Source organism: Dermochelys coriacea, chromosome 3 (assembly GCF_009764565.3).
Source record: "Dermochelys coriacea isolate rDerCor1 chromosome 3, rDerCor1.pri.v4, whole genome shotgun sequence".
NCBI lineage: Eukaryota > Metazoa > Chordata > Testudines > Dermochelyidae > Dermochelys > Dermochelys coriacea.
In genome coordinates this window covers 64,999,894-65,022,461 of record NC_050070.1, presented here as the reverse complement: position 1 = coordinate 65,022,461, position 22,568 = coordinate 64,999,894, and the positions used below count along the sequence as shown (strand labels likewise).

The 22,568-nt window shown below is 39.6% G+C and overlaps 1 protein-coding gene across 8 annotated transcripts in view; it reads left to right on the top strand.

Annotated features, from left to right (window-relative positions):
- UBE3D (ubiquitin protein ligase E3D) overlaps nt 1–22,568 on the top strand; it is a 113,153-nt gene that overhangs the window by 9,875 nt on the left and 80,710 nt on the right. For all 8 annotated transcript variants that reach the window (XM_038397236.2, XM_043510564.1, XM_043510563.1 and 5 more), the window contains exons 4-7: nt 3,871–4,102; nt 8,508–8,577; nt 13,680–13,749; nt 14,783–14,891. In XM_038397236.2, coding sequence (XP_038253164.1) covers nt 3,871–4,102; nt 8,508–8,577; nt 13,680–13,749; nt 14,783–14,891 — 481 coding nt within the window. The remainder of the gene's footprint in view (nt 1–3,870; nt 4,103–8,507; nt 8,578–13,679; nt 13,750–14,782; nt 14,892–22,568) is intronic.

Sequence of the window (22,568 nt, the reverse complement as noted above, 5' to 3'; positions counted from 1 at the left end):
CTGTATCAAGACATTCATGCTGGAACATTTGACAGTATTTGACTGTGGTCAAATAATAGGTGGTCAATTGACTGGCTTGCCAAGCCTTGTCATAACCACACTACAAAGTTTGAAAGGATAGCTGTGTGATGGGTTGGACCCCTCTTTCAGGGTGCCACCAGATGTGCTGGGGTCCCACCGAGCCCACCTTCCCAGCAGCCTGTGTTTCCCTTAATCTGTGTTGCTCTGAGGTTCTCAAGCCCCTTTCCAGCACACACACAAGTAGGGACACACCCAGCTGTAGAATCACATAGAACCTGCGATCAGCTCTCTGTGGGAGGACTCAGCTAGGGGATTGCCCAGCACTCACATGCTCACCTCCTTTGGAGTATAAACCCCAAATAATACTGTCTTGCACTGTATAGAGGGATCTGCACAGTTCAAGCTCATAAAAATCACTCCCTCCCTCAATGTGGAGGGAGATGTGCACAGTTCCTCCCCCTCTCCCTCCCCCCCCCCCCCGAGTTATGAGTTGCACAAACTGGGTTTTGGTATAAACAAGAAATGTTTGTTAACTACAAAAGGAAAATTTTAAGTGACAATAAGGGATAGCAAACAGAACAAAGCAGATTACTTTAGTAAATAAACAACAACCGTAAACTGAGCTTCACACACTAGATAGGTAGAATATAAATTAGCAAATTCTCACCTTGAATGATAAACAGGCTGGAAGATTCTTAAGGCACAAGTTGCCTTAGCTTTCCCTGTTTTTCATACATAGGCTAAAAATCCTTTAGCTTGGGACCATCATGTCCCACAGTTTAGTCTTTGTTTCTAGGTGTGTTGTTGCAGGGAGAGTGAGGTCCCCTCAAAATTTACCCCTTTATATTTTCTCCCCACTTGCTGGAAAGCTCTTTTGCTGTGACCTGGGTCAAACTGTTCCCATTGTGTAGTGCTATCTCTGAGAGGTTTTTTATTGTACACGGTTTCTGGGGTAATCCTTGACTTGTGTGCATTTCCTCAATAACCCATTAACATTTTTGGCCATTTTACTCTTGTATCTGGGAGACTGCTTGTGGGTGTTTTCAACCTCAGTTTCAGCAACACACATGTAGCCAAACTTCATTACTTCACAACGACAATAGCGCATACAATCCAATGAAGTATTACTGTCTGGCAGATCAAGACTTTCAGAATGACACCTCAAAAGGCATAATTTGTATAAGATGTCCTAATTACATGACCGTGGTGAATAATGGGGAGTCATGGTGTCACAAGCTGACCTTTAAATAGATTTTTAATATATTTCAGCTCTCATCTGCAGACAATATTGATTTTGATAAGGTGCTAACACAATCTGAAATTTATTGTTATCTAGAAAGAAGGAAACCTGTGAAATATTTCACTTCTGCACAAGAATACAGAAGGCACAAGAAGGTACCCAAAAAAGTATTGGCCTCTTAAGAGACCTCCTGATGAGAGACATGGAGGTGGTAGACTGCAGCAATGGGAAAATATGTGAACATCTGCTCAGAGATTGTGAGCTAACTGAAAATTTATATGGGTTTTTTCTAAAGTGATAAAACAGGCTAAATTGCAAGTGGAGGCTTTAAGTAAGGAGACAAGAAACTGTACATAGAAGGCAGCAGAATGAGAAAGATAGGCATGAGGGAAAACACACAAGGAAGCTCAAAGAATGGCCTCAAAATCTTGTAACAAACAGCCTAGAGCAGGGGTGGGTAAACTTTTTGGGCCAAGGGCCACATCTGGGTGGGGAAATTGTATGCAGGGCCGGGCAGGGGGTTGGGGTGTGGGAGGGAGTGCGGTGTGTGGAAGGGGGTGCGGCGTGCAGGAACGGGCTCATGGCAAGGGATTGGGGCAGAGGAGGGGTGCAGAGTGCAGGAGGGGTGCAGAGTGCGGGAGGGGGCTCAGGGCAAGGGTGCAGAAGGGGTGCGGGGTGCAACGGGGCTCAGGGCAGGGAGTTGGGCTGCAGGAGAGGTGCGAGGTGCAGGCAGGGGACTTAGGGCAGGGAGTTGGGGGGCAGGGTGCAGGAGGGGTTTGGGCTCCGGCCCAGTGCTGCTTACCTAAAGCGGCTCTGGGGTGGCAGCAGTGTGCACCGGGGCTAGGACACCGGGGCTCCCTGCCTGCCCGCCCTGGCCCTGCGCCGCTCCGGGAAGTGTTCCCGGCCAATGGGAATTGTGGGGAGCGGTGCCTGGAGGCAAGGGCAATGCACAGGGCCTTCTGCCGCCAGCCCCCCGACATGGTGCCGTCCGCTTCTGAGAGTGGCACGGGGCTTGCAGCAGTGCGGGGAGCAATCCCATGGGCTGGATCCGACCCGCGGGCCATAGTTTGCCCATCCCTGGCCTAGAGAATGACACGGGAAGTCTGGAAGTGACTGTTCATCTAGCCATTGTCCAGCATTTGGGCAAAAGTGTAGAATTTGCTTCACTGTAAATGAGTGAAGGAATCCACTGATAGCTCTGTGCACTTAAGAAGAACACCACATCTGTGGGACTAGAGGAACACATCTGGGTAATTGTGGTCAGGCTTAGGAGGTTGTGGATAATATGACCATTTAAAAACAAGAAGATGTTATGAAACATTTTTCTGTATGTATGTTTGGATTATATTGGTTTAAGGAGTAACTAGTGTATTTCAAATATTTGACTTTTTATTAAAGTAGGCATAAAAGCATGCACTGAGGAGGAATAAGAGAAGAATTACTATTTTAAAAAAAAAAGAGAGAGAAATTTAAGTGTTACATTTCATAGGCCAGATGTTCAAAGCAGAAACTATGCAAGAAAATAATGTGTAGGTGTTTCAGACAAATGGAATTGTTCCTGAATACGTACGTGTGTGTGTGTGTGTGTGTATTTTGGCTTTGAGGCATCATGAAATATAGTAAGGTGTTCTGAGACTTGTGTGACATCTGCAAATTTAATTTGCGTCTAACTTCAGGTTGCATTATCCAGTGCAAGTAAAAGCACTATAGCATTTTTTATTTTTTGTTTTGTTTTACTTGAAAGTCTGATTGCCTCCCTGTGAGCATGGAATGCCTTCAGAATACATAACTGACCTTGCTGAGTGTATATTGCAGAGAGACCTGTATTGATGTTGCATGGACGTCTGATGTAAAAGACAGAGACGAGAACTTTTTAAAGAGAGTTTTTTAAAATGCACATTATGTTTTTCATGACTATGACTTGATGTATTTATTTATTATCTCATGGTTTACTTCACTAGTTGTCAATGCCAATTTTGGTAGTATAATCGCTGAGATCAGGCTGAACCTGAGTCTTTCCACCCGTTTGTTGGGCATGATGTAAGATTCTCCTGTTTATGCAGCCATTTCCCAAATAATCTTGTCATGAGTCACTGCCATTGGCTTCTCAGAATTCATCCAATGGGCTTCAACATCTATAAGTATGTGCCTTTTACTGGAGGAGGGGAGGCCAGCTCTTTCTTTTAGCGGGAATCTCATGTTTGCTTGGTTTTTTTTTAAGTGTGTTCAGACCCACTGATGACAAGTGCCTTAGAAATGCTTGTAATAGATTGAATCTTGCCCATATGCTCAGGGTTTAGCTGATTGCCATATTTGGGGTCGGGAAGGAATATTCCTCCAGGGCAGATTGGAGAGGCCCTGGAGGTTTTTTGCCTTCCTCTGTAGCATGGGGCATGGTTGACTTGAGGGAGGCTTCTCTGCTCCTTGAAGTCTTTAAACCATGATATAAGGACTTCAATAGCTCAGACATAGGTGAGGTTTTTCATAGGAGTGGGTGGATGAGATTCTGTGGCCTGCGCTGTGCAGGAGGTCGGACTAGATGATCAGAATGGTCCCTTCTGACCTTAGTATCTATGAATCTAAATATCTTGTTTTCTTTCCTCTATTAGGACGTTTCTCAGAGTTCTTCCCCTACCAAGTGAAAACTGGAGTGCTTTGGTTGAGGAGTGGTGCTGCCACCCCAATCCGTTTGCCAACAGCACTCTTCATCCTCAGAATAATGACTGTTTTCTTGGACACACTTACTTTCTGGTGAATTCAGGAAGTGAGTCACATGTGCCTGGAACTGAAATAGTCCATTCAAAGACTGAACATTCTGCTTCTGAGAGGGGCTCTACATGGGTAAAGTATTTTGTTTTAATAAATCTCAAAGCGTGACTTTTATTATTTTTTTAATTTGATTTTGGGGTGAGGACATTTCTGTGAAAGATCTTTATAAAGTTTGGGCCTGTAGAGTTGTTGACATCTACTGTCTAGGAACCAGACTAAATTCTAGCATTTTCTGAACAATTGCTCGTAGTCTTAATATCACCTAGATACATAAGAAATGATTCAGAAACCTCTGCCTTGAAACACACTTGGGAATCATTGTGAAAATACTGTTCAGAGAACCTAATACTTGCAAAGAAGACCAAGTAAAGCAAAATGGGATTTCATATTGTCAGACAGTGAAGAAGCAAAATCTTTGGATCACCCTTGATTTGACTGAAATGGAAACAGTGTTTGGTGCTACAGGCTTTGTATAATCAGATGGTGGTTAATTAAAACTGTACCTGTGATGTGATAGGAAGATGTCAATCAAAGAATAGCAAAATAAAACCCAAAAGCTAAGAATGGGTGGAATCGAGGGGTAACTACATTTGCTGAAACTTTGCTGGACACTGAGAAGTAAATATGAACAAAACAGTTTGGCTATACAAGAACTTGTCAAAATCCGGATGTGGTTTGGGTCCAGATATCATATTTATGTTCCCACAATGCAAGGGGGCAAGGGTTAGCAATGCAAAGATGGACCCATGTTTTGGGAATATCTTTGTCCCACCACTTTGTCGTGGTACTGATGCAAAAGCTGCACTTGCCTGGCAAATACTGCCTTCAAGTAACTTACTGGGCTTGTTAGGCTAGGATTAAACAGGCTGAGCCTCTCAGTGAGTCGCACTATGAATTCCATACACTGTCGGTCTCAGTCTCTGCCTCTTCCCATGCTTGACTGAACACCTTCCATGCCCTTTTCTGGGTTTCTCGAGATACTAGGTGATTCATTAGCAGAAATTTCTCTCTCTCTCTCTGAACAAAGAGTAATCTCAGTCTGTTCAGCACAGCTCTATATTTAGAATACATTGCTGAAATAGTTGTGATTCCGAGAGAGTTAGGACAGTACAACCCCCTTCTCCCACAATCCCTTGGACTGTCAAATCTCCCACAAGCAACTGCTTCCACAGGGAGTGCAAGGGGGGACTGTGAGAGAGGTAGCAGGGTGAGGGGTGCAGCTGAAGCACTTGCAGGTGTAGACATTGGGCAGCTGCATCCAAAACAAAATGGCTCATTTAGATGCACTGGACTACTGGTATTTAGACCAGTGTAGTCGTGCCAACTCCATTAGAAATGAGACAAGTCTTCAGTGAAGAGGCACCTGAAGATTTTTTTGAATCTGATGAATCTCCATATTCACTTCCTAAAAATTACCTTGATTTCAAGATTTGTTACTTGGTTGTTTGAAAACCTTGTATCACGCTTGCACTGAAATTCTAATGTCTGCACTCACCGATTTCTAGCATCAGTCAGTTGACAATCAAATGAGCATAACCTTAAGATCAAGCAGAAACTGGACTAATCAGGGAAATATTCATATTGAAATACAAAATTCTTCCATAATATGGAAAATGTTATAGAAAGTAACAGACAACACAGATTGCTGTCGGCACTAACATTCTCATTTTATAAGATAGTCATGCAGTCTGCATTAGTATGAAAGTTCCTTTTTAATTGCATAAGTCATTGGTTTGCCTGGGACCAAAACAGTAGTAGAAATATAGCAGAGATACTTAAACAATCCTCTGCAGTCTCTTGTGGGACAAAGACAACGTTATGCCATGGAAAACATATTGCTCACATTTTAGTCTAACGATGTAACACGGAAGTTAAATGTCACATGGTCACACAGCATTCTAATAGTATCTCTGGGGGGAAAATATTTTCCCTAAGACGATATCAAGGATCCTTAGAAATAGAAACATACATACACACAAAATATTAGGAGAGGATCTGCCTCCATCTGCAGATTGCCAGCAGCTGCAAGTTGTCACATAGATATATTGATTTAATTAGTCTGGCTAAAAATATCATCCTTTTTCTTCAAGCAGTGAAACCACTGAGTTCTCAGTATTTTCAGGTACCATACTGCACAATTCTCAGACACCGCATGTAACTTTTAGCAGAAAAAGCTCTCAAATAGTAGTTATCTAAGGAATACTGTGCTTATAGCTCCCTGACCCTGCCTTCATTTATTGGGTGTTAAGAAACCCAGCCTCCTTACTCCCTGTCAGAAAGAAGGAGAGAAATGAAGTAAGTTCTACTCCACAACTTTTGGGGGAGAGTAAGGGGCAGGCTTTGGGAAAGGGTATGAACTGTGCATCTGTCTTTATTGGCTCTAACTCCAGTACAATGGGATCCAGCTTTCTCATGTAATGTATCCTGTTAAGGCTGTAACAAGTCAGCAGAGGCTAGAGAATTCCCAACCCTTGCGTTCCCACTGGAATCTTGGTCGGTGTTTCCTGGCTCAGTTGAGGTTTGCAGCGTAGACTATCTCCTCAGTGTCCTAATCATAGGAAATAGGAAGTAGCTGTCTTCACTGAGGGCAGCGGTGATTCAGTCTCATTAGAAACAAGAGCTAATAGGCAGCCTCACTTTCACCTGGCAAGTTGAATTCTCAAATGTATAATGTTTGAGTTGAATTAGGTTCCCATCTCCATCCAAATATTGTTTAGTCCATGAGAAGATACACAGATCTGGGAGCCAGGAGATCATGAATTTAAATCTTATCTATACCCTGTGCAGTCCTACCTTTGGACTCAGGGCAATCCCATTTCACTAATAAATTAACTAAAGGATTACATAAAGTTTCTTTTAGCAGAACTAGGAATTGAACCCAGAACTCTAATATTCCCAGGTGGATACATTTTTAAGACCAGAATGGACCACTATAAGTATCTAGTCTGATCTCCTGCACAATACAAGCTAAAGAATCTCACCCAGTAATTCTGGCATCAAACTCATAACTTGAGCTATAGCATATTTTTTAGATAAATATCCATTCTTGATTTAAAGGCTTTATGTGACAGAAAATCCACCCTGTCTATATGTGAGTTGTTCCATGGTTAATTACACTCACCGTTAAAATGTTGTACTTTATTCCTAGCTTGAATTTGTCTAGCTTCAGCTTTCAGCCTTGGATTTTATGTCTTTTTCTGCTAGCTAAAGAGCTACTGTCAGAAATCTCTTCCCCATGTAGATACTTGTAGACAGTGATCAAGTCACCTCTTAATCAAAGTAGATTGAGTTTCATAAAATACGTTTTTCAGACTATGAATCATTCTTGTAGCTTTTTTTCTGAACCCTTTCTAATTTTTCAACATCCTTTTTGAAGTATGGACTCCAGAACTTGACACAGTATTCCAGTAACTGTCTCACTAACTCTGTATACAGAAGTAATACCACTTTTCTATTCTTACTCAATATTTCTCTTCTTATACATGGAAGGACCATGTTCATGATCTTAGCTACAGCATAACCAGCATGAGCTCCCAAGGTAATCTATCATTACCATTAAGTCCTTTTTTTTTTTTTTTTTTAAACTTACTGCATTCTAGGATATAGTCCCTAATCTTATACGAATTGCCTACATTCTTTGTTCCTAGATGTAATTATAATACAATCTAAGGTCATACATTTACATCACACAATGAGGAAACATTTTTTAAAAAATGTTCTATTATGAAAAAAGATATGTCATTTATGGTACAGTAGGCAGCAACACACAAATTGCATTTGGTCATTTATCATACATTTTGGTGGCTTATATCACACATGAAAGCTTTAAAGTTGAGAGGTATGCTGGTTGAAAGGGTGGCTTCATTACAGTTGGAAACAATGGAAAATGGTGACCATATTTTATTAGGGACATACAATAAATGGGGAAAAGATTTTTTTTTTTCACTTGTTTTATTTATAATAATCTTAGATGTTACTTTTCTGTGTAGGTACAAGTTAGTCGGGCTTCAATATTATTTTTCAAGTTGAAAGTTTTCTTTTTCAAACTTTTCTAAGCCTAGACAAATGCCATGTGAAACATATTTGCTGCACATATACCCCAGATGAACAGGTATAATGCTGATTGTATAGATACTAGATGCACAAATCTTGCTAATGAAATAGTATGAATGAAGGTAAGTGTGGCACTCAGTTATATCTTTTAAACAATATTCAATTTAAATATGAACTCTGGGTTTAATTTGTACAGTGTCATAAGGGTAGTGGAAGATTTAAATCAAACATACAACTTCTCAGTAACTCAGAAAATTTAGAAGGCTGCAGTGAATGAAATAGTTAAGACACATCTATATGTACATAAATATTCTGAGGAGTGAAGTATAAAGTTCACTATGCACTCTGGAGAGTATTTTAAAATTATACATTCTTTGTCAGAAGAGTTGAATGACATTTAAATGACATTTTTCTTGTCCTACAGAAATCAAAGGAAAATGCTAGAGTAATTTGTAAGCGCTGCCAGGCAATGCTGGGAGAGACAGTATCATCAGGTATGGATTACACAAACAAAACGATACTTTGTTGGCTCACTCACTAAACACTAGAGGTTAAAACTTCTGGAGAAAAATAATTTATCAATAGGATGCTGAGTTGATTCCTGTGTGGGGAAGGTCTTCACTTCTGAAAGGGTGAGATTGTTTTCACTGTCAAAACTATGAGGTTATTGGCCCCAGTAATTTATTTTGATTCTTGTTTATGTAGTGCATCTGGCCATATTGTTCTCTGTATTTTAACACTTAGCAAAATGAATGTATTCCTTTTTATATGTTTGAACCATGCTGCTTCCTCTGTTATAAAGTGGATTTGTAGCAGAGACCCAGAGTTGTGATATGAACAACTCTGAGCTGAAATAATCGTTAGAGATTTAAATATGAACACAAGTATTTATATTTAGTTTCAAAAAGATGTGTACATAGAGTATCATGGACACATTTGCAATTAATCGTGGAATGTATACTTTGTGTACCTTAGTAAATTTTGTTTAGTGTATAGATTAGGTCTGAACTACATAACTAATATAAGCTCAAGTATACAGTCTTTGTCTTTCGTAAATAGTCCCTCTAAACAAAATATGGTAGAATAAACTTTTTATCAATCATGTGCAAACGTTAATTTCTTTGAAGAAAAATCTACTTCCTATCAACTATAACTAATACAGAAGAGAAGGCTATAAAGTCTCATAGCTCAAAAGTTGACAAAAACTTTGTGAAGTTGATTCATTTGAAATTTATTAGTCACCTTAATTGATCAATCTATAAGAAATTAACATTGAAGTACTGTGGTATTTGATCTTAGTGTATTTAAAAATATAGACTAAATGTTCAAGTTAATTGTCCTGTAGACAATATTTTAATGTACAGAGGAGTATGTTTGCAAAAACATATTGTAAAATAGGAGTACATAATGTCTGTGTCCAGACTGTGTTAATACTGGTATGTATATCTATAGATCTGTAATTTTATATATAAATATTTGAGTTTATTGCCTGGAAATGGTATGTATTATTTATTTATATTACATTATATTTTATAAAGAATATAAAATGTGCAAGATGCTGTACAGATCTATAGGAAGATAAGGTCCCTCAGTCCCAAAGAGCTTAAAAATCTATACAGACAAAGACAGATAAAAGGGTGGGAAAAAGGACTTGTCATATAAGCAGTGTGGTCAAGGTGAAGGCTGTCAGTTCCATTAAATAATTATAAATGTTCATTTTTATAGATAGATAGATAGGCATTACCTAGACATAGTTAGTTCTGATTTTTGTTACATTAACTGCCGCTGTTTTTGTTACTTTGGTTTTTAATCCTTACCTATTGTTTCTTTTTAATTTTAAATTTTTCCTACTTTCAGTGTATGTATTAAACCTTTCCACTGCTGCACTCTGCGGAGTGAGGGCATAACTGCTCACTTTCAGTGCAGGGGCACTAGTTTTAACTAGAAGTTTAAACTAGTGCAATCTACACGCTCTCTTATACCTTGTAAAATATATTTGTCCTAAATGCGTGGCAGCTTTAGTTGCTTTCTGAGTCTTCTGTTTTTGTTCAATCAAATTTCTCTCACTACTAGTAAAAATCCGGTGGCAACCACCTTGGGTAAATGTAAAATAAAACTTTCCTCTGCTTTCAGTTTTTGTGCTTGACATTTACTTTAAAATTTTACTTTCTAAATTGTTGGGCTGATCTCCTGGTGTCCTGGGAAGCGTTTTGCAGACTGGTTATTTATTATTTTCACTAAGCTTTTCGTTTCCTACAACGGGACTGACAAATGTAAAAAGGAAAGATGTCAGTGCTGCACTAAATGTAGAATAAGTAGGCTCTGTATTTGAGACCTATCTATGCTAAATGTGCTACTGCATCACACTGATTCTGTGATGAGGCTCTGTTTTAGGTCATATTGTCATTTGATTGGCACCCATGACAACATGGATAACAACATTGGTTAAAAACTATTTTAAGTCTCAGTTAATTGGATTGCAAATCCCAGTCAACACTGAAAGAAAGACTAGAATGTGGTTTAACTAGAAATGTGGTTTAACTAGGCCACAGCTTTTATTAAGTAACACATCTGGGAACTATTTGACAATAACTATTTGGCCAGTGGAGATCATCCATCCTTTGTAATCCTGGTGAAGAGCTACTTCAGCTCTCCTCCATTCCACCTCCTGGAGGACTACCGTCAGCCCTTCACCCTATTGGTCCCAGCACAATTGCTTGGACCCCCCAGCCCCCCCTCCCCCCGTACAAGAGTTAAAGGGTTGGGGAAGAGGTGGTTATCTCCTCACTGTGCAAGACATTGGAAGCCCCAGCCCTGTTACCTGCCTTCTTTAGGAGATGCCTTCTAATCTGCTTCCAGTTCTGGTTCATCAGGGAACCAGACATCCTACTGACTGAATACCTGTAATGGACACCTGCCAAGTTTTGACAAAATGAATTTTATAACCTCACTTACCTTCTAGATCCTGGGGCTTCTAAGAGGAAGATTTAAAAACCCACACTGCCCAGGCCAGTCTGACAGTGAGAGAAAATTCCTTCCCTGCCCCAAAAAGGTGACTAGCATGATGCCCAGATCAAGGCTCAACACCTGGTCCTGCTCTAATCCTGGGTCAGGGAAGGGGAAGCTTTTCTTCTTAGAGCAGAATGGTGCCCCAGAGCAAGGGCAAGGGTTTATAAGTGCTTTCCAGGTGTGTGCAGGAGCCGATAGGCTTATATCGAATCCTTCTGTCTAACCAATCGGAAACCATGCCCTTCTTAAGCCCACAAGGAGGCTGAGTGCTCACTGCTGGCCCAGAGAAAGCCTCCCCATCTCTGAGGCCGCAGTCGGGGGGAATGTAGGGAACAGAGCCATAAATAAGTGTTGTTTGTTGTTCAGAGTGCCAGGAGCCTGGTAGCGAACCGGGTCCCCAGTGTTAGGTGCTGTACAAACACAGAACAAACGATGGTCCGTACCCCAAAGAACTTCAGTCTGAGACAAGAAATGACAGATGCAGACAGACAGAGGCTCTGACCCTGTTTCTGCTGCAGAAAAGGGCTAGCTATGATCTGAAGACCCTGCACAGGAATTTCTAGCCAAACTAGTGCATCACGGAGTGCTGCTGCTCTGGCGCTTCTTGTGCTTCAGTGCATGGGGAAATGATTGGGAGGGGCTCATCTAATATATATGCCAAAAATCCCAGACTTTTCCCTTTACCTTTTCTATGAAAAAATCAGTTGGTGGCTAGAGAATAAACTGACTTCCTTAGATCAACTTACGTCATTCTCAGACCTGAAATCCTTTGAACAAATAGCATAACCATACAACTTCCAAAAATTTGATTTTAGAAATATGAATTTTTATCTCTTTTTACTACTGTCTCCACACCAGCTGCCTGAGCAGACATACAGCTACCAGTGTCTAACTTTAAAGATACAGTGCATAGGCTCAGGTGGTCAGATCTACAGTGCTAGTCGCTAAACTCTAAGCAGTGCTGAAAGATGCTGAAATAGACAAGTCATGTACTACTTCTACATCTCTGTATTTGCCAACAACATGAACTTTTTCAGCCGCAATTTCTGCTAAAAAGGATACGAGCAAATGATTCACCAGGCGTGCACATGCTCGTTCTGGGACTGCCTGTATACCTGAATAGTCTAGTCCCACAAGCATAAAAGCTTACATGGAACTTTTGACACACACTTTGGTATAAGCAAAAGGTTAAGCAAAGGTATAAGCAAAAAGGTTCTAAGGGACTCTCCTCAAACCTTCATAATAAATAATGATGCTAATTCAGACTATTAATAGCCACAAGGAAGTGTATTGCCAGATTAGTTCTCATGAAAGAGAATCCCAAAATTGTGATTTGTTGCTCCAGACAATAGAAGAAACAAACTTCTGCTCAAATCCCAGTGTCCTAAAACAAGACAGAAGTCTTTAGGTTTTAGTCCCTAGCATTCAAGGACAAATAAAGGCACTGAACTGGGACACTGATAATCATGCAGAATAACTCTGCTCCAGATATCCATGCATCTACCTGCAAGAAACCCCAGATCTGCAATATCTGCTCGCAGACATATAGCAATGCTACAGTTTGTGTACTTGTTGTTTTTGTACTGGGAACTAGCCATATTGTACTAGCTGCTTGTGTACAAAAGTGTATATGATGCAACTGTGGGGAGAAAAAGGTTTTTCTATCTCCTCATTTAAAACATTATCTTTGTTTATGTTTATGGAATTGGGTACTTAATAATTGCACTTATGTAACAACCTATAAATACCTTGTAAAATACAATCTGTGTTTATATTATAAATACAATATTTTTCTTTTATACCTACAAAAATATTTTAAAAGAAAAAGATGACCTCGATGGAAGCAGCTATGTCTGCAAAGCTGAAGCAATTCCTCTTCTGACCTTTTTTTTTTTTTTAAATGTCTGCACTTCAGGTGTGGGTCCTGTACGTATCAATACAGAAAGGGCCAATGTCCTGAGGAAACCTAACTTTGTTATAGAGAAGAATTGTTTCCATTCTTTTTGCAGAAAAGAGAATTAGTCCCCTGAGTTTACTCTTGTTAAAGCCCTGTGTTTGTTGTTCACTGGGAAATCATTGGCTGGTAGAGGATACTGAAGTACGGCATAAGTTGCACTGATTTCAGTTCATTAAGTTTTTTTCATTTCTTGTTCAAGGTTTGCGCAGCAATAATAAATAATGGACAAGAGTTTTTAATTGGTATCAGCAAACATTTAAATACATTACATATTTTTAAAATGATCGCTACAGGGGTTTTGGCTCCTGCCTACTCTGAATTTATATGGGGTAGAAGGCGAAATAGTTCTGCTTGATGTGAAGTAGGGAATGATACAGATGGCAAAATATTGATCTTGTGATTAGCTCCAAAAAGAGCTAAAGAGATATTTCCTTCTGGCCATATCTGATTTCTTTGCCAGTTACCCAGCTCCTCCTCCTACATGTCAAAACAAGAATTTGGACATCTCTTCCACCGTTTAATTGGATGCTGATCTAGAGTTTAGTGATTGTGGTGATGCAGTGTATTACTGTAGAAAATAAGTGTACTGTTTCATTGAGTTTTAAAAATTTCCTTTTGTCTGATTTTTAGGGACTACAAAATATTACATCACTGAGATGATTATTCAGCCATCTGGAAAACATTTTGACATGATACCAAGGTATAGAAATCAGATAATGTGTCCAGTTTGGCTATTGTAACAATGTTGTTGAGTGGTAAAGATTAAACTTTTTGGATAGTTACTTTTTTGGTATTTAATTAAATATTATGCACTATTAAAATAACAAAGTTAGGAAATGCAAACACACTCTTAACTCAGCCATATAGTATACCTGCTGTATCTTGTGAACTCTTTTCTCATTAAAGGCATAGCTTTATATATTACTCTTTTTGTTGTAAACTGTATACCATAAAGTACAGATGGCATTACGGAAAGCCAAAATAACTTTGTAGTTGGAACCTTAACTTTTTTACATTGCATATTTAGTCACCGAAAGTCAAACAAACTTTGTTACTTTGCTAAATTTATGCTATGCTTTCATATAATTGCTAATTACAAGATGGTATCTGACAATCTAAATCACACTTTTTCTGTCCTGTCTGTGTAGCCTTTAATTTCAGCTAATACTTGTAGTTTCCATTTTTTTTTTTCATTTTTATTTTCAGACAATCCAGTTTATGTTGAGGTTACCATAAAATATAGCCTGCTGTGAAGAGAGTTACTGTTCCATTCTGCAAACTTTAAAGCTATTTCAAATATGTACATCATTATTTACTTGTATGTTGTATGTACACATAGTGCATAAATTGCAGTATTGGGGTTTTATGCCTTTATCTGCAGCATTTGGCATTGGACTGTTCAGATACAGGACATTTGACCATATGGATCATTAGTCTACTCAAGTATGGCAATTTTTATTATGCAGAAAAGGGAAAATACTCCAATTCTTGTTACAGGAAGACAGAGATGGAGGTGAAGAGAGAGAAGCTCTATCTCCATACAGTAATGACTTAAGTCTAGGGGCATTATTTCCATGCCACACTGTAGTGGAATTGACAGCATGGAGAAACCTAGATGCTATATATTTAAAGTTTACTTGGGGCTCCCTGGGTATCAATGGCTAGTTTTTGTAAAATATAGTTACTATGAAAACATTCTGTGAAGACTGATTGATTGATTTATTTTAAAACAGGTCTCAGTTTGTACAGAGCATTATAGCTCAGTGTCTCGTGGAACTGTCCTCTGCCAGAAGCACATTTAGATTCAGAATACAAGGACATGATGGAAAAGTCTACATCTTGGTATGGCATTTTCTTATAATTGTAGAGAAATATATTCATGAGTGTGAACTCCTGACATTTATTCATTGGTTATTATGTGCTTACTTATGTGTGTAAGGGAAATGAGAAAAAGGAATTGATCATTCAAAATTATCAGTTCTGCCTGCCTGCCTGCCTTTGACTCTGTTTTTTCTTTTTAGTTTAGTTTTTAGTTTGCAATGGAAGTTAAGAACCCACTTGAATTTTTTAGACTTAAAGCTCATTGAAGTCTCAAGCAGTTAGTCCAAAGTACTGTACACAGCTATGCTGTTTACATAGAAGTATGTAGTCTTGTCTGTTTACAATATTTTTATGACTGAGGAAATTAAAAAATATTCTGGAGTCTTATATCTGATACACTTGGGCTGCACCCCTCTTCCTGGAAATGTTGGAAATAGCTCAGACTTGTCCAGGGACCTCTGGGGTGTGGGCACATCCCTTCTGTCCTTATCCCAATTAATCCTGTCTCTGGAAGATCAGAGTAGCAGTTCAGTGTTCTGCCTTATCCTCTGCCATCCTATCTTTTAACTCTTAATTCAACTAGCACTGCCAGAATCATTTCCCTCCATTTCTTTTCCCCAGAGGGGCCCAAAATTTATGGGGCTGTGACCCCTGAACAGAACCAGTCGCTGACCATCTTATCTCCACTCACCTTATCCCCATTATAGTGCAGCAGGCCACACTAATAGAAGAGAGAAAGCCAGGAGGTGCTCCCATTATGAGGAGGCCCTCTTAAAAGCCACAGGTGGGGAGGTCTGCCACAGCTGTTCAGTCCGTGAACTCTTAGATTCTCAGGGAAATAAGTAGTGCTTTGAGATCTCTACATCCTCCAATGCTAATCAAGACTTCTCTGGTGACATCTTTACAAGAGCTATTCAGTTCTCTTCAACACTTGGGACTCAACTTGGGCCGAACCAACTTCACCAAGTGGGGATTCTCCAGGGCTGAGCCCAAAAATTGGCCTAAAACCACTTCAAAAGGCAGAAAGTCCAGGATACTCTCCCATGTCTTTAAATAGCTGATGGTATATTGGCAAGAAATATGGCATTCTTTTACCCCCTTTTTCAGAAAGAGAGGATCTGGGCTCCCTAAGTGATGCATTCTTGTATTTCAGAAATGTTTGCATAATAGAGGACGAGGAACTCAATTCCTTGCCCCTGCTGATTTTGTGCGCTTGTGGAATGTGTGGATCATAGATTATAGAAGGGGTAGTTGGGATCGTCTAGTCTGATCTCCTGAATGATGCAGGCCATAGAACTTACCCAAAATTATTCCTAGAGCAGATCTTTTAGAAACACATCCAATCTTGATTTTAAAATGGTCACTGATGGAGAATCCACCACGATTGTTGGTATATTGTTCCAATGGTTAATTAATCTCACTGTTAAAAATTCACAACTTATTTCCAGTCTGAATTTGTCTAACTTCAACTTCCAGACATTGGATCTTATTATACCTTTCTCTGCTAGATTGAAGAGCCCATTATTAAATATTTGTTCCCATATAAATACTTGTACACTGAATCAAGTCCTGGTATGATCAGGCTAACCAGGCATATTTTCGTTACCTACTTTAATTTGTCATAGTGCTAGAGATTTAAGTTTTTTGGACTCATGAAATTGTATCCTCAGCCAAACAGGTTCTGTTCTGCTTCTCTCTCCTTCCCTACTGATTTTCGCTTCTTGCTCACTGTGTACCAAATATCTTGGATTGTGGGTAAGATGAGGATCCAAAGGATACTTGTTTACCTAATTGTCTTTCTAGGACCAGCCTCTTTTTCTACTACACCCAACCAAGGTCCATTTACCTAATTAACACAACTGAATAAGACGTTGCTATTCCGAATTTACATTTATTGAGCAATAAGAATTAAATGTTTCAATATAGTTTTATAAGCGTTTCTCTCATGTAAGACACGTAGTCAGACTTTGGAGCCTTGTGGAGAAGTCTAAATGGTCTTTGGTATTTGCAGGAAGGAGTCAGTTCCTCACATTGGGGAAGAGTTCAGTCCTAGACAAGAAATCACTGGGTAACAATATTTTCCCCATTAATTGGCACAATTAGTTTAAATGCAGAAACTTTTTTTTAAAAAAACATTTGTTTTTAGGAAGAGTACCATAGATATGCCACACTGCTGTCTACACCAAGAAAATATTGAACATTTAAGGTTTTGGTGGATGTGAGATATCTCAACTTCAAGTAATCGGTTTTTGGGGGGGTGAGTGGGCTTTAATCACTAGGAGAGGTCCAACAGATTTTTTTGCAATTTGTTTGCACAAAAGAATTTTGTGTACAAAATGGTGCTGCATTGCAAAGTGGTTACAAATAAGAACAAATTGCCAATTAACAGCATTACAGGCATTAACAAAGACAGATTCTAAGTAAGCATAAAACGCTGGCTCAGCAAGGTTTGATTTTAAAGCAGTGATAGTGGAGCCCCCCAAGCATTTAAAGTTTCACTGTCTGGGACTGAATTGGCAAATAAATATCACACACGAGTAAAGGTTATGAATACATTTTGGGATAACAAAACCCTAAATAGTCAGATACATACATAAGACTTCAAAGTCCAGATTTCAGGTTCGGTATTGGCAGTATTGGTGAGTTTGCTGGCTGGAAAGTCCCTCTGGAACATATCCACAGCTTGGATGGGCCATTCAGTCCTTTGTTCAGAGCTTCAGTTTGTAGAAAAGTTACTCCAGAGGTAGGAAGCAGGATTGAAAACAAAATGGAGAAGATGCAGCTGCCTTTTTATATCCTTTGCTATGTGGCTTGGACGTCCTTTGTCCCACACAACGTACAGCACATGGGCATGGAAAAGCAGAGCCCCTTGTCCACCGGCATGTCCCTACATGTCCTGCTGACTCATGGGTGTAACCCCTGCCTTCTCTCAATGGGTTAATTGTTTTTATGATCGCCTTTGATAGGCGATCAAGCAGGCTGGATAGTGCTGATGCCAATCTATTTGGAAGGGGATGGGGGGCAGGTGTCACCCAGAAGCACAACACAAGTTTGAAATGCAAATATACCATACATGTTTATTACTCACAATACAAGGATGATACTTACATATAAACGTGATTATCATATTTAATGAATTATAACTTTTCCACTGAAACCTTCCATGGCATATCTGTAGGGCCCTACTAAATTCAAGGCTGTGAAAAATGCGTCACGGACTGTGAAAGCTGGTCTTCTGTGTGCTTTTACCCTATACTATACAGATTTCACGGGGGAGACCAGTGTTATTTCAAATTGGGGGTCCTGACCCAATAAGGAGTTGCGGGGGGGGGGGGGGGGTCTGCTATATTGCTGCCCTTACTTCTGTGCTGCCTTCAGAACTAGGTGGCTGAAGAGCAGCGGCTGTTGGTCAGACGCCCAGCTCTGAAGGCAGCACCCCTCCAGCACCAGCACAGAAGTAAGGGTAGCAGTACTACAGTCCCCATTACAATAGCCTTGTGGACCTCCTCCCCCACCCCCGCCAACTCCTTTTTGGGTCAAGATCCCTACAATTACAACACCATGAAATTTCAGATTTAAATAGCTGAAATCATAAAATTTACAATTTTTAAAATCCCAAGACCATGAAATTGACCAAAATGGACTGTGAATTTGGCAGGGCCCTACATATCTGGTAAGACTCATTACAATTTTATAATTTTGGTATCAATATCATAAAGTGTCTTACATATTCTATACAGCATCACACAGTCTAAGAGTCACTGAAAGTTCTTGTAACACTTCTCTTTATGTTACATATTTCTGAGGCACCTATTTCTTTCATATCTAAGTCCATCGGTCTATGTGAAATGTGTCAATCCAATTCCTACAGGATAAATGTCTTTTTGTTATACAAATCACCATCGTAATTGACTCTAATTTGCATCCTTGCTGTCATGTTGAGCAGAGTAGTGAGACTGAATGGGCATAGAAGTTGACTTACCTTACCGACCCAGATGGTGGTCCCTCTGTGTCATGCTTGTGGCACAGTAGCAGGACTGTATGTGGAAGCTAACACTGTTTTTTCTTAGGTTTTTATTACACAAGGTGGTAACCCTTCTGTTAGTACAGAGTATGTTGCTTTCCAGGGCTCTCAAATGGACACTGTTGATAAGTTCTAAATTTACTTTATTTTTTAAGTATTGTTGTAGCAGTTTTTTTCTTACCAAGTGTTAAATTCAAGGAAATTTGGGAATCCAGATACTGCATGGGGAAGAGAAAAATCTATGTAGTATCCATAAAATAGCTGAAAGCTCAGATCGAAATTTACAGATATATTAGCCAGAAGTAACATGCATAAATGCTTAGTATCAGAACACTGAGACTGAATTTGGGACTGTTTATACAGGTCAACAACCAGGTCAGAAATAAAATAATTAATGCTGGGGAAAAGGAAAATGCTGAAAGAAAATAAATAAGTTCAGAAACTGACAGGCTTAGAAGATGCAGAAATTTCTCACATAACCAATAGTGCCTTTCCTCCAACAGTCTCAGATTTCTGCTATATAATGCATACTCAAACATCAGTACAAATCTGTTTGATCTTTGCTAACATGAGACATGCTTTGACAAAGTGGTTGTAATCTGTGGCTTCTGTCCCACAGTATTACAATGTGTAAACAGAAGCACTTTTCAGATGGGTCCAGCTGCCAAGTGAAACTGATTAGTAATCTCTAAAAGAGGGTGCAAAAGAAACTGTAAAAGGAGTAGACATATGTTGATGGTGTATCCTCTAGATTAGAGTGAAGGATGCTATTCACTTTCTACTCCTGGGGCAATTCTGTGCCAAAAAATTAAAAAACCTGTGCACAATCTTTTAACATTTTGCAAAATTCTGCATATTTTATTTGTTAAAATAACACAATATAATCATGCCAGTTTCAATTATTTTGGTAATTTATTTCAAAATGCCTGTCAGCAAGTATGTCTGTAACAATACAGATGATAAAAAAAAAGTTTCAGAAAATGTTGTCAGATTCCTTGCTAGGCATATTAATACAGAACTTAACAAAACTTATTTCCCATACCCCTCAGAAGCAGTGCAAAGGCTTGGGGGAATCAGAGGTAACTGAGGAGCTGAGGGAGAAGGAAGTAATTGTTGGAAAGGAGCCTGGGAGTGAACCTGGAGGGTTGTTGGTTTGGGTTAGAGAAGTATGAAACAAGTTATTTTGGGGGAGAGGGATTGTTGGGGAGCCTCCCCCAGGCAGACCCTGGCTGACCCTTAACCTCTCCCATTCAGTTGGGAACATCTGTCCCCATCCCCATGTGTCCCTGGGCCCCCATTCAGCCACTCCTGTCCACATGTGGCCCTGCATGCCCACTCAGCTACCCCCTTCCCCTGTCCTCATGTAACCCTGTACCCTGTCCCCATGTGGCCCTGCACCCCTATTCCCATTCAGCCCCTCCCCCAGTTTGTCCCCCCACTAGCCCTTCTGAACCCCAGTCTGTGACCTCCCCAGCAGCCCTGTGTGCCCATCTCCCCGCCCTCCTGCCCCATATCCCAGGCCTCCTAACCTGGCCCTGCTGTGAGGAATGCAGCCAGCTGCTGGCTGCTGCTCTCTATTCTGGTGCCACAACAGCCCCTGATGGATAAAAGGTATAACTACAGCACATCTCTGGTAGAATGTATTTTCTGCTGAGAAAAAAAATCTGCAGGAGATATGAATTCTGTGCTTGTGCAGTGGCACAGAATTCCCCCAGGATTAATTTTCTGAAGATTCTACAAGGACTCTAAAAAGGGAAGGGAGAACATATGTGGTGAGTGTTGGTATTTGTGAGTAAGGGATTTGTATTATCATAGAATCATAGAACTGGAAGGGACCTCAAGAGGTCATCTAGTACAGTCCCCTTTACTCATAGCAGGATGATTATCTAGACCATTCCTGACAGGTGTTTGTCTAACCTGCTCTTAAAATTTCCAAAGGTGGAGATTCCACAACCTGCCTAAGCAATTTATTCCAGTGCTTAACCACCTAACAGTTAGGACGTTTTTCCTAATGTCCGGCCTAAGCAGCCCTTGCTGCAATTTAAGCCCATTGCTTCTTGTCCTATCCTCAGAGGTTAAGAAAAGCAATTTTTCTCCCTCTTTGTAGTAACCTTTTATGTATTTGAAAACTGTTATCATGTCCCCTCTTAATCTTCTCTTTTCCAGACTAAACAAACCCAGTTTTTTCAGTCTTCCCTCATAAGTCGTTTTCTAGACCTTTAATCATTTTTGTTGCTCTTCTTTGGATTCTCTCCAATTTGTCCACATCCTTCCTAGAACAAAATTCAGTACAATTAACTAGTGTATAAAGTATGTCTCCTCTTTCCCTGTCTCCTCCTCAGACATCTTTGAGAGTGTCTCTCATTCCTTCTTTACAAAAGCCTTGCATGGTTTTCTAACACTGGGTTTCTGACAACCTGCAATAGTTGTGCTCAGTTATATCAAATAGTAAGTGTTATCTGATGTGAACAAACCTGTTAGCAGGGCTGCAATAAGTCTATCACCAAACTTAATTTAACTTGTCTTAATCGAAGGTCACCCAGGTCTCCAAAAGCAAAAGGCTAGCATGAACTAACCAATAGCAGCACTTAATTCCTACTTTTATAAGTACACTAGATACTGTGTATAAGAGTCCAAAGATACATCAAAGTGAATGCTAAAAGTAGCTAAGAAAAGAATCCTATTAAACTTGCCTGCCAATTCAAAGAACAACTAGGTCTTTGGGGAAAAACAATTGGAATTGGGACAGTACAAAGTAATACGTTTAATGAGTGACATACAAAGCAAACTGAAATAATATGCTCAAAGAGAACGAAAAAATTCTGTTAGCTCACTTGTGAAAGTTAATTCCATTTTGGCAACTCATGTCTCTCTACTGCCACAGCCAAATGAATAGATGAAGAAAAGGGGAGAGACAGGAATGGTTTTGTACAGTTCCTAGCACAACAGTGCCTTATCTTGTTTGGGGTCTTAAAGTAACACAACACAAACATTCAGTGATTGGATTATTATTAATAATAATAATACAGTGAAAAGAATTGAGACTTCTCAAAATTTTCCTTTAATATAGACTTCCAGCACTGTTGTGCCAGCAATTAGTATGGAGAAACCTAATTCCCATTATCAGCTCTTTTTATTAGTTTTATTTTCCAAACAAGTGTTGGCTAGAGCCTTTGCCACTCTTGTTAATTAAGCCTGTCTCATCGTTAGTAAACTCTAATGTGCTACGCATTCCCTCTCTGTTTGTTTTAGCTCTATCCAATCTGTTTTAAATCCTCTCGCTTTCTCTCGTTCCTTGGCTTTTCCAGTGGGAAATCTCTCAACTGCTGTCCTATCTTCATGACTTGACTGTTTCAACACCATTTGCTTGACACATCACTGAAATATAAAATTAGAAAAATCACCCATTAGTTACTGGAGCAATAATGTTTCGCTGGCTGTTCTTTTTCTAGCAAAGGGAACATGCTACTGCCACAAAGGAAATGCAGATTCACAGTTCTGTTGCTCCTAACACTGATCACAAGAAATTCTGCATCGTTTAAACAACCCTTGATTTATCTCCACTGGAGCTTACAGCACTTTGAACACTTAATATTATTTAACATAACATGTTAATTCACATCCATTAAAGATTTGTTAGAATATAGTTTTAAATTGTCATGCTCTAGTAAACA